At 36.7% G+C, this 24,006-nt stretch overlaps 1 protein-coding gene across 1 annotated transcript in view; it reads left to right on the forward strand.

Moving 5' to 3' along the window:
* LOC139691262 (proteasome assembly chaperone 2) overlaps positions 1–23,798 on the forward strand; it is a 42,954-nt gene extending 19,156 nt beyond the window's left edge. The window contains exons 4-7 of the mRNA XM_071589016.1: positions 2,537–2,715; positions 5,473–5,601; positions 7,054–7,162; positions 22,877–23,798. Coding sequence (XP_071445117.1) covers positions 2,537–2,715; positions 5,473–5,601; positions 7,054–7,162; positions 22,877–22,951 — 492 coding nt within the window. The 3' untranslated portion in view covers positions 22,952–23,798. The remainder of the gene's footprint in view (positions 1–2,536; positions 2,716–5,472; positions 5,602–7,053; positions 7,163–22,876) is intronic.
* Positions 23,799–24,006: the final 208 nt, after the last annotated feature.

Below are 24,006 nucleotides of genomic sequence, written 5' to 3' on the forward strand. Positions count from 1 at the left end.
GCACTGATGGACATACCGAAAACCGAATATAAAAAATGTTTCGAGGATTGGATCAAGCGCTGGCATAAGTGTGTTGCAGTCGATGGGGATTACTTTGAAGGGGACAATATAGATTTAGATGAATAAACTTGTATTTTTAATTTTCTGAATAAATTCCGGGAACTTTTTGATCAAGGTAGTATATGTGTGTGTATATATATGTATATGTATATATGTATATATATGTATATATATATATTTATTATTAGGTAATCTACCGGTTAAGGTAGGTTTTTGGATGGACACAGCTCCTAAATAAATATTTTGTGACTCCTAGCAAAGCAGCTCATCCAGGATCCTACACTACATCAGGTCCCTCTTCATCTTTGAGTACTTTCTTCCTCCCTTCATCCCGTCCAACATCCCTATCCTGTTCCTTCCCTTTCCTCGTTTGCCCAACATTCTCCCCTCTATCACAGTCTTCAACATCCCACTGCAAGTCAATACCCCCTTCATCCACTTTACCTGCCTCCATAGGATTTCTCCCAACAAACCCATCTCTTCACCCACCAATCCAAGTACTTCCTCATTTGTTTTCTTCTTGGTCCATTTCACCTTCTCCATTCTTCTCCACACCCACATTTCAAAAGCCTCAAATCCACCTCTATCCTCCTGCTTCAATGATCACGTTTCCGTGCCATAAGTAGCTACGCTCCCTATCATAGTTTTTACTTGTCTTTTCTTAATATCCTTACTCAAAGTCCCTGTCCCTGTCATCAACTCCCTCCTCCTTGTGAAAGCCTCTTTGCCTAGTGCAATTCTTCTCCTTACGTCCCTACTACTTTGACCGTGTTGGTCCAAAATACTTCCTAGATACATAAACTGTTCTACCTGCTCTAGTTTTTGCCCTCCTATTTTAATGTTTAGCTTAGCCTTTTTCTTTCTAGAAAATCGCATAATCTTTGTTTTGTTTATATTGATTCTCATCCCATACCTGTCGCACTGAATTTCCAATTCACTCAGCAATGCTTGCAACCCCTTGGCTGGCAGACAAACTAAAGCTTGGTCATCAGCAAACCTAAATGATTTTACGAATTCCCCGCCCACTTTCATTCCTACCTCCAGTTCTTCCCATGCCTCTTAAACATTTCCTCAGCATACAGGTTGAACAGCAACGGTGACAATGGGCAACCCTGCCTTACACCTCTTCCTAACAATGCCCATCCGGACTCCCCACCGGAAAATGTTAGGCAAACAAGGAAAGGGAAGGAACAGGATAGGGATGTTGGACGGGAGGAAGAAAGTACTCGGATGAAGAGGGACCTGATGTAGAGTAGGATACTGGATTTTGTTTTTTTGTTAGGAATCACAAAATATTTACTAGCTGTGTCCAGAAACCTACCTTAACCAGTAGATTACCTAATAATAATAATATATATACATATATATATACATAAATATATATATGGATATATATATATATTATATACACACATATATATACATAGATTTATCATCAAATGTAGACATGAAATTTCCTTCAGTTAGCTTCTGGTATTATCATTATCTCTCAAAAAGGGACATTGTTTCATGTTAGACAAAAGCTCATGGAAATTAATAGTTTTAGCCATGGCCAGTAATATAGTGATAAGGCAAGGATTGACTTAATGAAAATATTCCTATATCTTAATACTCCAAGTATTAATATTTTATATTCAGTTTTTAATGTAAAAATGTTAAAAATTGAATGGATAAAGGGAACACACAAACAATCTTTCATTGTTCAATATATTATTTCTTGACAAGAGAAAAAAATAACCATTTTGTTATGGTTGAGTATGGAGAGTTGCAATTCAATTTTGACTGCAAAACTAGCTCTTCTGAAGTCTTCTTCTATAGCTCATGTATGAACAATCTTTGCATCTAAAAGAAAAGCCTATCAATGGCAACCTTAGAACCCCTTCATAGCATTGCCAATTTTTGTAACAACTTGTACTTCTTCATTTGTCATATGCACTTCATATACTTTCACACTTTTGATATGTAACACCAATTAATCATGAAGACTAAAATGGTGCATTTCATTGAAAAACTGTAACTGTCGATGCTTAGGGTGAATTCTCCTATGTAAAAAGAGGGAAAGTCTGTAGTATAGAAGATATTTTACAATAAACCCCTGTATTGCTTCACCCCCATTAAATACATCTCTGAAACTTCAATGTGTCCTTCAGAAATTTTGCAAATTAGAAATAGATCCTGGGATCGTTTGTCGAATACATGTTTTGGGAAATATGATTCTGCCGTTCAATTTTTGCCATATGCTTTTGAGGGACATTAAATGCAGGAAAATATGCAAGTATTACAAAAATATTTTTAAGAGCCGAGGTTTTTCAGACTTTTCTTGTAATTGTGTAAGTACTCTTAACTAATATCAAATAATGTAAAGAGGTCCACAAATGTCTTGTTCATTTTCATTGTTTTATAGTTCTGAATTGATAAAATTTGTTTTTATCAATTCATGCATTTTTTGCAAACTTCATCAGTTTTTCTTTTTTAGGGTTCAGAAAAGGAATTTAGTCATATATTGTGTGAATGGATGCTCTTCTTGCAACCAAAAAGAGTTATCATCTTAATGTCTGTGGCAGCTGAGATTCGTCAAGACAAAGACATAAATGGCTGTCAGATACGCTTTGCACTGCCTTCAAATTTGAAGTCACAATTAAGTGATGAGCTTTTGTAAGTATCTTCATTCAGTTTTCAATGCTTGGGATTTTTATATTCAAAGTTACTCTGGACAACATGGGTTAAAGTGCATCCACACACTGTTATTTCAATGTCCGAACTCATTAGGCAGCTAGAGGGCACGAAGTTAGGCACCTATATTGGTCACTGGAGTAAGGTTACATGGAGTGTATCATTGGTGCTATATTGAAACCCCAGAATTCAAAGTGCTGGAAGTGTAAGTAACCAAAGCCGTGGTATATAATTTTAGCAAATCTCAAAAAGACGTTTTCTTCGAGAGAGTACTATAGTTTGACAAATATTGTTCATTGAATTAATATCTGTAATACCTCATAGAACGATTTCAGGTGGCATATGTATGAATGATACAACCATTGTCCAAAACCCTGATATTCCTGGTCACATGTAAGCCAAATGTGGATCTGCAAAACAAAATTACAATTATAAATCAAATCAAATATTCAAGAAAATCACCATTTTACAATTACGGATCTCTCGCTAGACATGGATTGCAACACTGTGCTTTGACAATGATGCAGAATTGCATGCTGGTGTAAACAAGTGGTAAAAATGTTAAGTGGAAGATTTCTTCAGAGATGGAATTGAAAAGCTTGCATGTCATTATAGATGCCCCAATTTGAATGGCAACTAGGTAGAAAAATAGTTTAAGAATGTTCCCCTCTAATGTTTATAATAAAACTTTGTCTAGTCCCTAGGTTCATATTTTATTTCAAAATGTAATTTACTTTCTGAACAGCCTTTGCTGACAACTCGCAGGATTTTCTATTCAGCGCAAATTTTAACAGTTTGCTGTGAGTAAAGCAGAAGAACCACAGTCTGCACACTACCACCGTAGGATGCGTACTGAGTGTAGGGACATTTAGACACCAAGATGGTGGTGGCTCTAGCCCTACCCATAATCAGGCTTGGCCAAAATGTATATTATTTTCTTGACAGCCATTGTATATTCTAATTCACTTCCAATGTCAGGAAAATAATTTGCCTATATTTAGCATCAACCTACTGAATTTACTTAAGATTCACTGCTGTGAAAAATGAGCAAGAGATAATGTTTGTGTGTCTAATTCATATTGCCACGCCACTGTAAGACCCAAAAATCTCTGTGCAAGGCAGTGAAGAGTAGTCAACTGATTCATTCTAGGGGACCCACTATTAACAGACATCTTACATTTCAGTTTTTAGGACAAAGAAGATTTCTTCTACTTTCTATTGGTCAAGAGGCCCATTTGTTCAGGAAAGATTCTGCGGAGATACCCAGAAATAGTAGGTGTAGCATGTGGTTGAATAATGCATAGTGCTTTGGGTTAGTATGCATAGCCCTCTCTGCATTTCTCTCAGAGAGTCTTTGCTAAAGATCGTGATTACATAAGCATTCTTTGAGTTCCATATCGCTTTCAGTCATCATTCAAGATAAAAGAAAGCAGTGATTACAAAAGAGGGGGAAGAGATTCATTAATTTTACCTTAATAAACAAAATTATTGCAGTGTTAGTTTGAAAAAAGAGTAAGGAGCAAACCAATAGTCAATTCGAAGCCCTTTCTAAATTTAATATGGTAGGATATCAATTGAAGCAAGAATGGTGCCCAATAAATATATGCAGGTTCTGTCCCAAAAATAATTAGAATAAATATGGTATATATATTGCAGATCAAAGTACTAATTGCTGAAATTCTTCAAAATGGCACTCTTGTGCTTTGACATACTATGCTAGTTCCTGTGCCAGTTGTAGTATGCTTCCTGGAAGGCATTAGGAGGAACCTCGTTCATGGCCTCTTTGAGATAATCCAGGGTTCCAAAATGGTTGCCTTTCAAGCTCCTTTTTATTCTTGAGAACAAAAAGAGGTTCGACAGTGCCACATCAGGACAGTAGAGGAATGTGGTAGTCCAGGGGTAGAGCATTGGGACTACTGACTGAAGGACCCAGGTTTGATTCCTGGGCTTGATTTTTGGGCACCCTCAGCCCACCCAAGCTGTGTAATTCTTTTGGGTACCAGATCTTTCTGGAAAACTATAGTTGGTACAGGGAAAGGAACTGGCCCCCCTACCCTGACATTTAAGATTTTGCTGTTGGGCTTAGTTTTGGGTAAATTCTATCATCACCTACCAAACCGACCTTAGGGTTGAATATTGTTTCTCTAGTTTTTTAGTAGTGGTGTATTAAGATAACTGTGCACTGTTCTGAAAAGGCTTCATGATGATTTCTTTTGCATGTATGGATTAAACTTTCTGAGATATTAAAATGTTCTTCATCTATTCATATCACAAAGTGGTATTTGGATAGTATCCTCCCACATAGCAGAAACCATTTTCTTTACATTTTATATCCTGAGCACATTTTCAATCAGTGTTATAGCATATTCAAATGGTTATAGCTCAGTGCATATTTCTGGCGCTAATATTTGTTTGCCAGACATTTTACTATATATATTTTGTTTAATGTTCAAGTTTACAAAAAATAGAAACAATTGTAAAATATTCATTGCAGTTTTTCTGCAAATAGCGTTTTCCAATTCTGAAACTAGAAAAAATCCTCAACTAATGGCTAAAACATGAACAAGCTATAAAAATTAAACTTAAACTCAGCTGGTTCAATTTCAAGAACTTTAGAACTTGATTATATATGAGCTTAGTACATTCAATTTCCAATGTAGTCCAATTCTCATAGTTTTGATGGTTTTTACTGAAATCTATATTTCCTCAAAGTGATTATTTCCTGTGTTCTAATTTCAGAAATCTGGGGTGGTTTGCATACAGAAGTCCGAGTACATGTTCCCTGGATGCATCATTAATTGGTGATGATACCAATGGAAAACTTAATGCACCAAGTGGAGGCTATGGCCAGCATTTATATGAAATTGGGTAAGGACACTCATGCATGTTTGAACTCTATTTAGTTCGGGTCCTGAAATAGTGAAAATCAGCTTTGAGACTGGGCTTGTTCTATAGATCATTTTTTGCCTGCATTTTAGCACTGTTGATTCCATAGATGTCTTCATATTTCCTAGCAGAGGCCCTAACATTGAAATGCATCCAGGAAATATCTTGTTGATACGACTTGGGTTTGGCATTAAAATATTTATTTGCCTGTCATTTGTATAAGTCATTATTTTGAAATGATCCCACTTCTAAATCATATTCCCTGTTAAAAATGGCATTTTCCAAGAGTTGTTTGTGTGTGGGCCAATAAATCTTTGGTAGACGGTAGTGAATAATTACCAAGACCATTTTGAAACTCATCATCTATTATATAAAAATCACTTTTGACTGTATTCAAATACTTGAAAGCTGTTCTGTCACTTTACAAACCTTATATTTTACTGAATTATTCTTCTTTAGTTCTGTAAATATAAGCACTTTTGAGGTAATTGACTTGAAGTACATCTTATACCCAAGCCAAAGTCAATGGATAAATGAATACGTATCTTGCTCCGAAAGGAGGGCTTGCTTGGTTGAGGGACTTGGCCTCCCTTTTCCACCAAACTACTTTGGTTTTCTCGTTTTCTTGGGTGTCTTTCAGAACTAATATAGGTCACTGACTTCGTGGGGTAGTCAATTTGTTGGAATTCAGCCATCATTAAATTCATAAGTCTCCTATTTGTCAGGAGATTAGAGCTGAGGGAACAGTTCAGAGATTTCAGGGTGTCGTGAGATGCATGAAAATTCTTGCTCTTACCATCATCCATAATGAGTCAAATTCTCGAGGCAATTTTGGTTTTTTCACAGCATAGGGAACCTGGACTTGGTGGTCAATATACTGCCCTAATCATATCAGTGACTTCTTGTGCCAGTGGCAGTTTTGACTTCCGACTACTGTACATTCAATTATCCTTTCACACATTTAACTAAACGCCTAATTTTGTTCTGAGCATTTATCCTGGTATGTGCTAATTTACATGTATTAAGTTTTACAAAATTGACTTTGTGAGCACCCTACTCAATAAAAATTCTATGATATGCTAGGGGAATTCTATGATATCCCTGTCATCATAATGCAATTGGTCTGGAAAAATCTGTTTTTGGCTGGACCCAATGCTTGCCTAATTTGATATTGCAATTGATTTGCCGGCCTTGGTGGCGGCAGTCTGCCTACCCAAAGGTCATGGGTTCAATTCCCGCTAAAGTGGGTTTTACTCCACTTGGGGCTTGGTTGTTGGTAATTGTGTTGTTATTATTATTGTTAATAGCCCAATGTAAAGGCTGACAATGTGCTGTTTTTGGACAAATGCTTAAATAAATTAATATTTGTAGTTTGTGATTATTAATGTGTGTCAAAATGTCATTTGTCATTAATTCATAATATTTTTTAATCAGGATCAAAAAAGGCCTTCCGTTATTAGGAATAATGATGTTTGCCTATGAGGGTGACAATGAGACCGAAGCATTAGCCCTTGTGAACGCTGTTAACTCCTACCTAAGCCTGGTGAGTATTAATGTTCAAATATATGAGTATTAGCATATTTGAAAACAAAATTGATCATCTGAGGAGGAAAAATTTCATATCGATTTCACTGATCATGAAATGTACCCTGAATATTCTTCAATATTTCTTTAATATGGTGTAAAATGGAATCAAGTTGGTTCAGGGGATAGTATACTGTCTTTCGACCCAAAGGGCCTGCTGATCTGAGCTTGTGGAGCCATGTGTTACAATGTAGTGGGCACTTCATGTGGAATATCTCATCTATTGTATGGGATGTTATGTGGTTCCTTTTCACCTATTGTCAAGAGCAAGCTAATGTAGAGGTTGGGTTTCTCTCCACCTTTCTTCCATTCCAAGAAAATCCTCTTTTTAGCAATGTACCCACCTATCGCTAATGGCAGAAATGACCTTTTCTGTAGTTTGCATGCCCTAATAACTATAGCAACAAGAATTATGGTAATTTTGAATTAATTTATCTCATGAAATTTGTACTCTATTTTCATTCTTATGTCACTAGTCTTAAGGTATTTCTTGAAGTATTAACGATGAGGGTAGATTACATTAAGTATTTAAATAATCTAGTTTCTCATTTCCAGGCATCTGATGAATTATCTTATGCTACTTATAGTATTCAGATACAGTGGAAACTAGCTTAATGAGCACCTGGGATAGCAAGTAATTTGCAAAACGAGCAAAATTATTATGCCCAAGAATAACTTTCATAGTCAGTGACATTTTGCATGACAAGGAGAGGGAGATTCCTGGAATGATTGCACCAGCTGTTCACGCTTGTGTTTAGCTCAAGTTCCGCTAGTATCTTAGTGTGTGGTGCTCCCACATTTATCCAAACTTGTGTTCGTGTGTGTTATTTGTGACTTTTTTTACTAAGTTTAATAATATTTTATAAGTAGTTTTAAAAATGTCCCCAAAGAAAAAGCAGCATGAAGACAAGTCAAGAGAATAAAAACAACCATAGAAATGAAAAGTAAAATCTTTGAAAATCGAGAATGAGGTGTGAGCATAGCTAATCTATCACACCCACACAATCGATCGACACCAACAATTTGTACTAACCTCAAGAACAAGGAAACAATCAAGGTGATAGATGCTTCAAAGGGAGTGACAAGAATATCTAAGCAATGGTTATATATTCTCAACAATTTTGAAAAGTTGCTTCTCATATGGATAAATTAAAATCAATTACGAGGCAATGATATTAACGAGAACATGATTTGTGAGATGACAAAAGTTTATTTCGTTGACATCGTTAAGGAAACACCAGAGTCGTCAATGGTTGAAAAAGAAGTATTTAAGGGAAGCCTGGGGTGGTTTAAGAAGTTTAAGCGAAAAACCAGCATTCACAGCATTGTGAGTCGTGGTGAAGCCGCGAGCTCTGAATCAAAGGCAGCAGAGAACCTCATTAATGACTTCAAGAAGCTTGTATATTCTGAGGGGAACTGCTGCAAGAGGTTTTTAATTGTGACCAGCAGGTCTCTTCTGGAAAAAGATTCCTAAGTAAACCGATACAACAGCAGAAGAAAATGCTTTGCCCAGCCACTAGCTAATGAAAGACTATCTCATGCTGTTATTTTGTGCCAATGCAAGTGGAGATTTGAAAATTAAACTCATGCTTGTGTACCATTCAGAAACTCTACAACCCTTCAAGAAGTATTAAGTTCAGAAGAACAGGCTATATGTGATGTGGAGGTCCAACAACAAGGCTTGGGTGACACCTGAACATTTTAATAACTGGATAAATGAGTGTTTGGTCCTTGTGTGAAAAGTATTTACCTTAGATGAATCTGCCAATCCATGTCTGGCTTGTGATAGGCAATGCTCCTGCACATTCTCCTGGCCTACTTGAGGAGTTTAAATTCGTCAAGAGCCAATTAATCCTCCCAGCACCCCTCCATTACTCCAGCCTATGGACCAGCAAGTTATTCCTAACTTTAAGGAGCTCTACGCTAAAGTACTTTTCGAGCATTGTTATGAGGTAACTTAAGGGGCCATTCCCCCTCTAAGAGAGAGTTTTAGAAAGAGCATTTCCACATCCTTAACTACCTAAAGATGAAAGAAAAGGCATGAGAAGGGATTACCAAAAGAACTCAAACCTCTGCTTAGAAGAAGCTTTGGCTGGAGAGCATTGACAAAATTGGCTTTGAGAAATTTGAGGCAGCAGATAGAGACCGTAGTCAATGAGTCCCCTATAGTACTGGAGGGGTGAGTAATGCCATTCAGGTCTCATTCCTCAATGAAGGGAAATAGCCCATCACACCACCTCTTGATGAGGAATGGGCACCTAAGGGTGGCTAACGTGGCACTGGAGACCAAATGAAGGTCAGTATGAAGCTCCTCCTTCATCCTTTGATGGTATTGGGGCACCCTGTTGTCCCAGGGACTAGAAATAGTCCTTAAAGGCAGAGGAGCCGCAAAGATGGCCAACGGTATAGGATGGAGAAGGCAAGGAGAAACAACTCCATTAAGGATCCTCGTGGATATCTCATGTTTATGCAGCCATGGACAATGGATTATGGATTGAATACAAAGGAATATTACTGATTACAGGTGTCAGAACCCAAGGTCCATCGGAAGAAAGAATAGGGCCTCTTGAGGTTGTCATCCAGCAAAATCCCTCTAACAAAAAGAGTTAGGAAGGTATGATAATAAGATCCTAAAATGTGAGGACATCACTGAAGTCTGGTAAATCAGAAGAAATTAAGAAAGTATTGCAAGACAATGCAATAGATATACTAGAGATATGTGTTGTGAAGGAAATGGCAAATTCAGTAGTGATGCTTTCAAAGTAATATATTTATCTGTGTACCCTGCAAGCTACTGCTAGGGTGTGTGCCTGGGGGTGAATACAAATCGAATTAATTTTTATCCGAACATGACCCAATCGAGGTCGAACAATGTTATTACAATCCCCTATCATTCGTGGAAAACATGGCATCTTAAATCTATCTGTTCTACGCTTAATCTCTAGATATATTGACCTGATCTCTCCTACCATAATACTATGGGGCAATAATACATTTTCAATATCACTGGTAAAGAGACTCCCTTCCAATTTATGCAAGAGCATTCATCTGTAATTTAACCTACGCTCCGTGAGCGATTCCCCACCTAGCTGCTCTAATATTTTGGATACACTGCTAAGTTTATCATAACAGTATTTTAAAATCTAGCTTCCCTATGCTGCATGCAATCTGATTCAGCAATTAATGTAACTTTGTGAGGAACACAAATACTTGCAGCATATTCTAAATGAAGCCTAACCAGGGACAGATAACATTTCTCTTTGACGATTTCATCACATTTACCAGTTACTCCTCTAATAAATCCTAATATTTTGTTAGCTTGTCCACACATTCCGTGTATGTTTTTCATCCCAGGGAGATCTTGAGTGAGGATAACACCTAGGTATATAATTGAGTCTACTTATTCCATTTCAGTGTTCCCAATGCAGTAGGCATTCTGGAGGGAATTCCTCTTTTTCCAAAAATTTATAAATATGCACTTTTTTAATTTAAATTCTAATTGCCAAGTGTCGCACCAGCATTGTTTACCATTAAGGTCAGCTGATAAAGCTACTGTGTCCTCAGGATCATGGATATCACAGTAAACCACTGCATCCTCGGTAAATAATGGTATCTTACTTCTGACTACAGAGTCAATGTTGTTAACATATAGTAGGATTAAAAGAGGTCCGAAACACATCCATGGGGAACACCTGTAGTATCTTTTACTGCATTTGAGCTAACTCCATCTATCACTACTCTTTGTATCCGACCATAAAAAGTCTTTAATCCAACCCCAGATATTTTTATCTATGCCATATGCTTCTAGCTTTGCGAGTAGTTCACTATGAGGTAGTTGGTCTAAGGCTTTACTAAAACCTAGAAAAATTACATCCAATGGAACATTGCTCTCCCCAAAGTAAGAATTTCATGAACAAAAAGCACAAGTTGTGTCTCGCAGTATCTATCTTTTTGGAAGTCATGCGGATTTTTCAATAATAATTCCTGATTATCACCGTGTCTCACAACTGAACTAACAACTTTATGTTCGATAACCTTGCAATAAATGTATATGAGGGAAATAGGCCTGTAATTGGTTGGTTCTTGCTTATGTCTGTTTTTAAATATTGGTGGTACGTTAGCCGTTTCCCAATCTCTGGGAACCTTGTGATCTACCAGTGTATGTATTATTTCTAGATACAGTGCAATTGCCGAAGCTAGATACTTAAATATATGAACTGGTATTTCATCAGGCCCGGAGGATTTATTAGGCTTAATATTTCTCAGCCAGCGTTCTATTCCATTCTATGAGATTTCAATTTCGGGCAACGGTTGGTTGGCATCATTTAGTAAGCTATCGTAGGCATTCGGTGAGGTATTGGTGAAGGCGTGTTGAAAGAAGAAATTTAACAAGTTAGCCTTTTCCAAACTGCTGGTTACTCTGTTGCCTTTATCATTTTTTGTGAATTAACAGTTGACTTATTTCCCAGAACTTCTCTTATGTATAGCCAAAATACTTTTGGATTCTCTTTCAAATTTTCCACTAACGTTTTCCTTTTAATTCGCTCGTAATGTATAGAGGGGAAAGAATGGGATAGCAATATTTCTAGATTCCAAATGGGCAAAAAAATGACGAAGATAATAGAATCATAATGGGAGATTTTAATGCTGCTGTGCGATCTCATAATGACATGAAAACCACTGGGAAATTTGGTCTAGGAAACAGCAATGATAGGGGAGAACAGCTGGTTGAATTCTGCGATCAACACAATAATATGGTCATCACACATACATTGTTTGAAGTGCTTTGGGGAAGGAGGTGCACTTGGGAAGCACCAGGAAAAATTTAAAGATATCAGATTGATTACATCATTGTTAAACAACGGTTCAGGAATCAAATAAAATCCAGCAACCAAATAAAACCCAGGTCCGGATGTTGACAGTGATCATAAAGTAGCTGTGGCAAAGTGCAACCTAAAGCTCAGAAAAATCAGAAGAGGAGTTTAGAACAAATGGTCACTAGAAAAGCTGGATAAGGAAGAAATATGGAGGAAGTTTGAGGAGAAGTCAAGTAAAATAGCTGAGAAATGGGAAGAAAGAATCAAGTGGAATGAAATGGAATAGTAGAAGTGACAGATAAGTCATGGGTAAGAAGAAATGTGAAGCTTGGAAACCTTGGATGACAGAGGAATTTTGAAAACTAATTGAGAAGAGAAATAAGCTAAGAGCAAAGAAGGATGTAGATGAATACAGGAAAGAAAGCCTCTTGAATATAGTGCATGAATGTTATGAAAATGGGGAGATACCTGAAGACTTGGTCAAAAGCAAAACTATTATGATACCAAAAGCAGGGAATGTATGAACTACAGAACAATTGCTATTCTGTCACATGCTTCCAAGGTTCTATTTTATACAATAGGGAATATGATCAAAAAGAAAGTATAGGAAAATGTTGGATAAGATCAATTTGGCCTCCGGGAAGGTGAGCGAGCAAGAGACGCTATACTGGCATTGCACTTGATCCTAGAGAGAAGGCTAGAAATGAATAGGAAAGTTTTCCTTACATTAGATTGGCAACTTATGTTTGAAACTATGAGGAGAGAAGGAATAGACTAAAAAGACAGGAAGCTCATATTTCAACTCTACCAGAACCAAAGCACTTTTATAGAAGTAAAGGGATGTGAGAAAGAAGCAAAGATTAGAAAAGGAGTCAGACAAGGTGGTCCACTTTCGCCATAACTGTTTAATTTATATATTGAAGAAGCTATGGAGACAATTAAGGAAAAACAAATGGAAGAAAGATATACTGTATTAGGTTTGCAGATGATATTGTGACCCTAGCAGAATCAGCCAAAGATAAGGATAGAATGCTCAAAACCCTATCCACCGCTTTGAATAAATGGAAACTGAAAATTAATGTGAAGGAAACCAAAGCTAGACAGTGTCTAAAAATAGGACAGAACTCCCTGTAAATTTAATGATAGGGGAATCATTGGCAAGCCAAGTAGAAGAGTTCTGCTACAGTGGGAGTGGAATTCCAAGAGACAACAGTTGCACCTCTGGATGGAAAAGAAGGATAGCCTTGGTGAAGAAGGCATATGAAAATAAAAATAATCTTTTAGGAAACAAACACATGAAATTTGAAGTAGAAAATGTTTTGCACAAACGTTTCTTAGAAGGTACATTATTGTATGGATGCAAAACTTGGACATTGGGAATGAGGGAAAAGACTCAGTGGAAATGTGGATTTAGAGAAGAATATCAAGAACAAGATGGACGGACAAGAAAAGCAACATATAAGTATTGAGAGAAATTAAAGAGGAAAGGAATTTAATGAAAGAGATGAGGAAAATTAAATTTGTTGCACATGTTCTCAGAAATAACAACTTCCTAGAAAATGTAATGGAGGGAAAATAAATAGAAAAAAAATGAAGAGGAAGGCCAAGAAAGAAATTTATAGATGATAACTGTGAGAGTAACAACCTGCAATGAACCGCAAAGTATGGCAATGGAGAGAGACCAATGGCTGCAATTGCAAGGCTCCGTCTTTAAAAGATGATGATGAGTCAACGAGATTTTTTCTTTGGCCAAGTTCCTGGGGCCGGAGGTTGATGGCAATGATATCAATGAGCTTGTGGATGAGCACAGCCAGATGCTGACTACCAAAGAGCTTCTGAAGTTGCATTGTGCTTCACTGGAAGAAGTTGTGGAGGAGAGTTTGTCTGAGGAGGAGGTAACAGCCAAGCAAAAATAAATTAGGGCAATACGAGAAATGCTGAAATCATCGGTAATTGTTTCATCATACATTAAAAAGCTCATCCTAATATGACAGTTGTTATGCACGCTACGAATTTATATGATGATAGTGCTGTGGTGCCTTTTCGCTACATTTTGAAGAGTCAGCAGAAACAAATGTTTCTTCGCAGTTTTCTAGCCAAAGGGAATTGGGTATGAATCATAAATAATAAAATTATTTGAATCAGTTTTTATTCTAGAAATATAATTTTATTATCTATTTTCAATAAAAATAAGAAGTCTGTAGAAACAAGTGTCTGTCGACAGGTTTCCTTTAAAAATGAATTATGAATGTATCATAAATATTAGACTAATTATTTTTGTTTTCTATGAATAGAATTTGTATTTTCGTTGATTTTATTCCATGATAGAAGAAAAGGTGAACATGAGCCACAATCATAGATAACGTCTCTAGAGTTTTCTTTGAATAAACCTTACACAAGATTTATTTTTTTGGAATGCAGTGCATTATCATATTTTACATTAATTTATATGGAAAAAATGATTCACTAAACAGGTGTTTCATTTTACGAGAAAGTCTTGGAACGGGTTATGCTTGTATTATGAGGTGCCACTGTATGATGATTTTTTTGCTCTTTCTCTGAATTTCTGATGAATGGCAAATAAAGGATTGATATCTTTATGAATGGTAATGTTGGAATAAAGTCAATGCTTTAGCTGTAATGACTGTATAATCTAAACTCATGAACGGTATTGCTATTTAAGTATTATAATCGCTGAAAAAGGCGATTTAAATGCACAAATTGGGGTTGATGAAATATTTCTTTTGCCTATTCCATTATTCACCAATTCATGTCCATCTGTAGTGTTAAGAAACTTCCTTGAGGGAATATTGGACATTTGATATGTAATATTGCAGTTTATATCCATTTATTATTTTTTGTTATCTTTTGCCTGGCCAAAATTTCCGAGTGGAAAAACAAAATTTTGATGAAATAAACAGAGGAGAGAAAAGAACCAATCACTATTTTTCTCTAAATTTTTAATGTCTAATGTTATTTCTATCTTTTAACACTTCTTGTGTTTTTTAAGTGGTCTTTAAGACACTCTTAGTTTTTGTTTCATTATTGTATATATTTATTTTTACGTGCAATTTAATTTTTGTACCGTGTAAATAAGCATCTCTCTCGTTTGTTGACTGAATGTATCAAAAGGGAAATAAAATTGCATATTGGTGATAAATTTGAACAATGGAAACAAATAATTTGGCAAATAGACTACTTCTGGGAATAAGTTACTTATGTAATATCTAAGGGGAAATAATCATGAAAGAAGTTTTGTTTTCATCAAAGTAAATCAACAAATGTCATGGTTTCAAAGTCATTGACTCAGAATATCTTGTTACAAGCCCATGTCAGAGTCCTTAAGAGTATTGCAGTGTTGTGTGGAGTTCCCACATGTATGAAGCTATGCTCTAAAATATATCACACACCGCTAAATTAAAAAATAAAACTAATGCCCTATGCTATATGCATAAAAAATTAGAATGATTGTATTTAATGATAAGTGGATTACAGAGAAATTCAAGAGAAAAGGATAACTGAAACTTGGATTAACAGTCATTGCTAATTTTTTTATGAAATTATTTTTAATGTAATTTGATTTCAGTCTTTTAAAAAAAAATGTGGACAAATAATGTTATTAATTATGTGAAAATGAAAGATTTGCATGTACATATAATTTGCAGTGGTAACTTGAAAAATTCACATTTAGAATTCATGAAATTGAAAGCCAAAATATGTTTCTTACTTCAGAAAAAAAAAGTTCTCAGATGTGTTATTAGGGGTATATAAATAAGTTTGTAAATTATTGAATTTGGTGGATTGCTCTCCACCAGCTGAAAGTTATGGCTAATTTCAGAACTTGGTCTGCAACTAAGATGAAGAATCATTTTAATGAATCACATATTGTAAAAATATAGGATTTTTGAGCTTTAACAATAAAATTAATGCTTCGACATAAAATTTATTAAAATTGCATGTTTGGAATTTTTCTAAAATGAAAAGAGTATATCTTTATACTTCTTTCAATTTGGATCTAATATGCTGTACACTCTTCTGTAATCCACCCCCAGGTACACAGATTACCAATTCTAACTGGGCATTCATTCAGGGATCTATACGACTAGCATTTTTTTCCAAACATTTTTTGTTAAAAAATTGAAAATGTTTACAAATTACTTGTGCTAAATTGTTTCTATGATCATAAACAACAATTTTATTTAATTTATCCTTCATTTGCTTTAATGACAGCCTCCATTCTTGGTCTGAAGCATTCACAGGTCTGAAACATTCCGTTTCAATGTGCCACGATTCATATTGACGAATGTCATTTCAATAATGGCTTTCAATGATGCAAGGTCAGGATATCTGGACTCGTTGTTCACACTTTCGACCATGCTCCACTCACATTAGTCTAATGGGTTTAAATCTGGGCTATTAAGAGGCCAGAATTCTATAGACCAAATTATATTGACGTCCTACAACTAAATTTGCACCAAATGACTCATATGGACTGGCACACTCTTCTGCGGGAAAACGTATGGCCTTCCAGATGACAGTTCCCATCTACGGCTTCATTGCATTTGTCAGAAAATGTAAATAAACTTTTGTTGATATTTTCCACTTCATTAAAGAAATGCGGTGGCATGACATCACCCTCACTGGATACAAATCCTAGCATGTCAACATTAGCCAGATATTGTTCTGGAAACAATGGGGACATCTTCAGGGTGTTAGGCGAGTCAGCAGTTATTCGTACAGTTAGTTTTAGGATCTACAGCAAAATTTTGTCTAAAAAAACTGATTCATCCATTAGTATTTTTTTAAGGAAGCCAAAAGCAGGTTGAAATGTTCGACTCACTTTGCCCTAGTGGCTTCAGAAAGCATCTTGTCTTATTTTAATGGTGTGATATTTGTAGCGGAGGTCCTCCTGGATGATTCGATGCACAGTCTCTTCACTCACACCGGCAGCCTATGACCAGTTTTGGATCTATTGCTTTGTAGCCTCAAAAATTAGCCCCAGAATCCATTGGATGACATCGGGCATCCTGACAACATGCTCTTTCCAGCAAGTTTTTCTCGCTGGTGTTGCAAAACTGTCTAGGCTTTTCTGACCCATTATACTTGCGATTACATCATATACCATCAATCTTGGGTACCCAAAAAGCCGAATAATTTCTGTCCTTGAGCAACCAGCATGTACGCTTTCAATAATCATGGCTCTTTAGTTATTCTTGGCATTTTTCCTCAGCATTGCAACCATTTGGAGAGTTATGACTATTCAGTACATGCGTCAAGCTTATTTGAGTGCAAATGGTGATCTCTACATGTGGTATAAAACTGTGGGAATTTCAACTTGAATTTGTTCCGTCTGCGCCCTGTATTTGCTCTTGCTTTGAATCAAATTGCTGTTAAAATAAAAAGCAGTTTCAGAAAATTTTGCAAATTTTAAAGACTGATGAGTGAGTATGATTTACAGCTATCTCAGACTAAAATGAAATAAGCCTGTACTGAAGAGTAAGTTTTATGAAATAAATACAAGGTTCCTAGCTCACAAATTGTGATGAAGGCATATTTTTCTTCATGCTAATGCTGATTTTAGCAATGAGTTAAGATGATAAGGAAATCATATTAACTCCCTTCTCCTTTTTCATATATTGACAGTTATGTCAGAATAATTATTGCTTGATAGGAAAATAATGGGACAAAGGATAAGACAGACTAGCTCAATGGAATAATGATCAAATTTACCCAAGTTTTTTGACATGCTCCCTGCCCAATTTTTTCATATTATGCTGGGATTGGTAATACATGTTGGTGCACTGTGATACATGCATAACAGAGAAAATGGGATAAGGCTCGACTTGGTGGAGCTATATAATGACTAAAAAAGAAATCAATGATCCACTGAATGCATAGTTTTGTACTGCTAACACAATACTACGAGCTAGATGAACATGTTTGAAATACAGGGTTCGTCCGGAAAATAAGTGTACTGACTCCTGGGCTGGGCGCGCCGCTCCAGGCGCGCCCAGCAACGCTCTGACGGGCTGCGATTGGAGGGGGGTATGTTGGCAAGCGACGCTGAAAAAGGCAGTCGGCTCTGAGCCGTGGTGTAGTGAGGAGCTCTGTTAACGCGAACCTCCACGCTTCGACCCACGTCACGGAACGCGATGCCGAAGTTTTTGGAGCAGCGTTATTCCATCAAATTTGCGGTAAAGCTTGGGAAATCGTCTACCGAAACTGTCGGTATGATTAACCAGGCTTACGGGGAGTCAGCCATATCCAGAAACATGATCTTTCGGTGGCACAAGATGTTCGTGGAGGGCAGAGAAGAGGTCGACGACGAGTCTTCGAGAGGTTCCCGATGATGCCTTCGCGGGGGCGTTCCAGGAATGGGAACGCCGCTGGAACAAGTGTATCGACTCACAAGGGTCCTATTTTGAGGAATATTAGCTTAAGATATGTAAAAGTGTAATAAATTTTTTTTCCTGAGCTCAGTACACTTATTTTCCGGACGAACCCTGTACGTGCCTGTATCCATACCCACTCAACTGAAACAGTTAACAGCATTCTAACCAATGCTCTACCTAGTTTCTTTCATAATTTTTGCAGAATAGTCAATTTTTTATGCATAAAGCAGGTCATTGAAAGATGTGTTAAAAAGCTAATACAGGGTTCGTCCGGAAAATAAGTGTACTGAGCTCAGGAAAAAAAATTTATTACACTTTTACATATCTTAAGCTAATATTCCTCAAAATAGGACCCTTGTGAGTCGATACACTTGTTCCAGCGGCGTTCCCATTCCTGGAACGCTCCCGCGAAGGCATCATCGGGACCTCTCGAAGACACGTCGTCACGGCCTCTTTGACGGCGTCCAAAGTCCCGTATCGCGTTCCTTTCAAACTCATCTTTATCTTCGGGAACAGAAAGAAGTCCGGTGGTGCCAAGTCCGGGCTGTAGGGCGGGTGCGGCAGCGTTGCCACGCCGTGCTTGGCCAAAAAGTCCGACACGACAAGCGCGGTGTGAGACGGCGCATTGTCGTGATGCAGCCGCCAGATGTTTTTGATCGCTGGCCGGACGCGGTCGACTCGTGCACTATTGTTTTTGGCACATTACACTGCTCTGCTATCATCCGAACACTAAGACGACGATCAGAGTTCAGTACATCGCGAACTTTTCGCACATTTTCGTCGGTGAGTGTCGTTGATGGGCGTCCAGACCGTGGTTCGTCGTCGACCTCTTCTCTGCCTGGGCGCGCCTGGAGCGGCGGGAAAAAATCAGTACACTTATTTTCCGGACGAACCCTGTATTAGTAGACCCAATTTTCATCTGTGGTTGCAAACCAGCGCAGAAAATCTTCTTGTTTGCTCTTAAAATGGTGAAACATTATTCGAAAATTTCCATTCTAATGCATTTGTGATCCTACATCAAGAGTCATGGCACACAACAAGTAGATATTTCTTATACTTGATTCCACTGCTAAAATTTGATATGCCCATTGAGATGACATCCCTATAGCTATAGCAATTTCTTGGACTTTCAGTTGGTGATTCTCCATGACCATTCAATGTACTTTTGCTATAATTTCTGGGGTAGTGGCACTTTTTGACCATCACGTGGGTCATCATCTAAGCTGTCCTGACCAAATTTCAACTCATTTGTCCACTTGGCAACAGTTGAATATAAAGGAGCAGAGTTCACCACAGCATTCTGAAAGTTGGCGTGAATTTCCCTTAATTTCATGCCTTTCTTTGCAAAGTATTTAATCCCTACTCGCATCTCAATTTTTTCCATCTTCACAAATTACTACATGGGAACAAAAACAGAGAGGCATCCACACCACCGATCTCTTCCCAGACTTAATATGTTTACTTTAAAGGATTACCTATTGCTGCATGGGAAACTCATTGCTCTAATGCTAATATCTGGTGGTGATTCCAAGAGCCTTTCAAACCACCCTTGTATTTCTACTAAGTTGATGGAATTAGGTACCTTATTTCATTCCTTTGGTTCAGTAATAATCAATAATGTTTCCACAATGGTAACTCCTCACTCTTCTACTCTTATAGATTTGGTTGTATCCAACCTACCAAACAAATTGTTATCATGTGACACTATATGTAGCCACCTATCTGACCACTCTGTCTTGATATCGAGATGAAACTTACTGGCTTTCATTTTTCGAAACCTAGATATTTAACCTAACATTTTTATTATTCTGACAACATAATTTCTTCTTTTGGCTAAAGAAACCTTGGGAAATCATATAAACATTCTTGATGTAGATACTAAATTCAGCTCTTTCCTGAACAAGTTCTTAATACTTTTTAATCATGCTTGTCCCCTTAAAAAATTCTAATCATGGAAACAAGAACCTCAAGTTAACTTCTGAGCTGATCAGAATGAATGCTAAATGAACAGAGCTCTTTCTTCAATATAAATTTTCTTACGCCTCCCTTCATGGCAAGTATGACACTTCTGAATGAGTACAGAAATGAGATTAAGGAATTTAAGAAAGATCATTATATCTTTTCATGAAATGATATCTCTTAAGCTGTATGGGGTGACATAAAACAGCAGACAACAGTCCAGACCTGGGTCCAAAGTCTGTAACTTTTCTCTCCAGGAGAGTAGATAAAATGCTTTCTTCTCGAGAATTCTCCAAGCGTAAGTCTGTAACTGAGTGAGATAACTTTTTCAACCGACAGGAAGATCGCTGGCTTAGAGAAGCTGGGATTATGTTATTGGTTCATCTTCAAGAAAGACTTGATATTTTATGTAGTTGAAGTTTAACCAGTACGAATCATGTTGAGATGGCCTGAATAGACTGTAAAATTTGATTTTGAAAACCTAAGTGGATTCTGATTTTGGCCCTGAAATGGTAGTTTGAAAGATGCATGAGAGAGGTAATAATGCTCTGTTGACAAACCCCCTTGTTAAGAACTGATCAAAGAGATAGAGTGCTTCCATTAAATAAGCCTTTGAATGTATTTTATTGAATCGTCATTTGACATATTCTTATATGTGTTTCATATGCATGAGATTGTGAGATTTAAGGCAATATGGTCGGTGTATGTACATTTTATGATTGAATTAGGGAACTGCAGTTTTTTGTCTTGGAAAATGTCCCTGGATTCTACAGATAATGAATAAATGTATTAGTCAACGAAAGGCCCCTGTCCTCAATTATCATGTCACGCCTTATACATGGGAAGGCCCAGAAGTACTTGGCCTGACCTAGAGATGGAAGTAGTTGTTTAAAAAATATCACTGTATTAGAAAGTACACAATCTATAAAGCATATATTTCAAGTTTGAAGACGCTACATTGTTTAGTATTTGTTTGGCAGCCATCAAGTGGGAACGTTTTCAGTGAATTTGTGAAAATGGAAAAATTGGTCATCGTTATGTGATGCCAATCTTTTATTTGAAAGGCCTCAGCTCGACCAATATAAAAGCTGAACTGGATTCTACTCTGGGTGAGTCTGCCCCTTTGTCTACAAAAGTAAAATATTGGGTAGCAGAGTTAAAAGGAGGCCAAATGAGCTGTCAAGACAAGCATCGCATTGGCTGACCAAATGAGGTGATGAATCCAGAAACTGTGAAGAAAATCCACAAAAGTGATACTGGATGATCGTCAACTGAAAGTGCACGAGCTCGCAAAGCAAGTAGGCATTTTAAAAAGTGCGGTACATTACATATTAACTGAAAATTTGGACGTGAGAAAGCTGTGTGCAAGATGGGTGCCGCATTTGCTCAACTCGGGCAAAACTGATGGGTTTTGATAGACCCAGTGATAGTTTTCAAACAACTACTGCCACCTCTAGGTCAGGCAGGGCACTTATGGCACCCTCCCCCCATGTATCCAAAGAAAACAAGTTACAGACTTGGGCCCCAGCAACACCTGCCTTTCATGAAGTTCGATGCGATTCCTATTTCCAAAAATGTAGACATTGACGACTGCATAAACAGTCAATTCTGCTGAGTTGATAACTATACTAGTTAAACAACTTTCAATTGTTAATATTCTTGCCTTATTATTTCTCTAGCCATCAAACTACTTTGAGGTTGAGAAGACCATAAAATGGGTACACGTCCATGCATATATATTTTTTTACTTTATGTTGCCTGGAAAAAGAAATCCAGGTTTTTCCTAGCTCATCGGTACATTGTCACTTCACTCGTGGGAGAAACAGTACAGATTTATTTCAGCAGTCTTCTGCTGTGTCTAAGAAAGGTCCTGTCACTCTGCTTCCCTTGTTTTAAAAAATTGCCAATGAACCCACTGTAAAATTAAAACTTAACTTGAGATGCTGCTGTAATAAAATCGTGTTCGAGTATGGTTGAGTTTGAGAGAACTTGTGATTCTCAGCTGTTTTGCATTTAAGTGTGTAAATGTAGTGTTTCAGTGTATTTTTCTAAATTTTATTGGGTTCAACTTTCTCTTAAGGATGTATTTTTGTTTAATGTCTAATTCTTTTTTTCTGTTTATCTTATGTGTGACCAACAGAACAATAAAAAGTAAATAAACTAGTTGGAGTAATAATCATAATGCTGATATTATCATCATATGCCATACTTATGTCAGGCTTCCCCTGTACTTAAAACACCCACCACTACAGCTGTAAATTTCATTTAGATTACTCTAAACCAGCCAGTTTCGTAAACCTTTGCTGCCATCACTAGTTACTGCCATCACACACCAGTTGCTTATAATAAATGTATTTCCATCTGAAATTCAACCATTTCAGTTGTAGGTAATTAAAGCAAAGTAATGGCATTGGACTGTCTTTTTTATATGCTTGCTGTTTTTGATTTAAGTATATGTTGATATGCATATTTGCTTTAAATGAGAATTATTTTGTATATTTTCAGGAAATCACTTGCTGGAAGAGACCTATATCATGGGCATTGTTATATGGAAGTAGTCCACCACCAGGGCTATATTAAATTTGCTGAAACTATACCTCTGACATCTTTTACTTTCTACTTCTCTGATCGAAAGCCTGATAAAAGTTACCACCTTTAAATGGCTGGAACTCCATAATTGTTAATGAAATCCACTGTTTATGGGAGACAAGAAAAGTAAACATCAGAACTCTGTTGTTCAAAGAAATTGTTCCATAAGTCAATCTATATTGTTGTAAATGGACTCAGTCCACTTTTATAAAAAAAGGGAAAAAAGGGTGTGAAAAAGAGGTAAAGAGTAGGTTGTATTGAAAAGAGAAAAGTTTACTTCAGTTTGCATTTTAACACAAAAAATATATTATGCAGCAGTATCTATTTTTAGAACATGAGCTGCCTTAATTTTATGAATTTAGTCAGCAAGAAGGGCAACTGTATGTTTATCAACTACATTAAAAAATGTTTATTTTTCTTGGTATGAACTTGCCTATTTTGCATTCCCATATGCTCTTAATTGGAGCTCGGGGATAGGAACCACAGTTTTTCATGTAATATGATTGGTATTTAAATACTCCATGAAAAAATGTTTACATGAATGTATTTTATTGGTAGCAGTATAAGTTACGTCTTTTTTAATTATCTTCATTGATGAGCATTGATGCTGGCTTACATATGCAGATTCAATTCCTTGAAAATTGATATAATCACTGATTTCATTATTCCAGTGTTAGTCCATTTCCATTTTCCTGCTAGGTGAAAACATGTTTTTTACATTCACATTACATGGTTGATCTCTATTCATTTGTAAATTTAACTGATTTTCTTTTATTTATTAGTTTTATTGGCTACCTTATAGTAACTTTGTATTCTTTTGGATAATAAATAAACAAATTTTGACATCTAGTTTTCTCTTTATCACAGGCATCTTATGTTGACCATAAAATCTGAAATTGATCAAGATTAGTACCAACAATGTCTCAATGTTTTTATTCCAAAAAATCACAAATTCAAGTGGCAATGAAAAGCACCTCTTGTTAAGAAGTAGCAAAGGCCTTTGTTGTGTTAACACTTATTCTTATCCCATACCTATCATATTGATT

Source organism: Hetaerina americana, unplaced genomic scaffold (assembly GCF_022747635.1).
Source record: "Hetaerina americana unplaced genomic scaffold, ioHetAmer1.1.p SCAF_31, whole genome shotgun sequence".
NCBI lineage: Eukaryota > Metazoa > Arthropoda > Insecta > Odonata > Calopterygidae > Hetaerina > Hetaerina americana.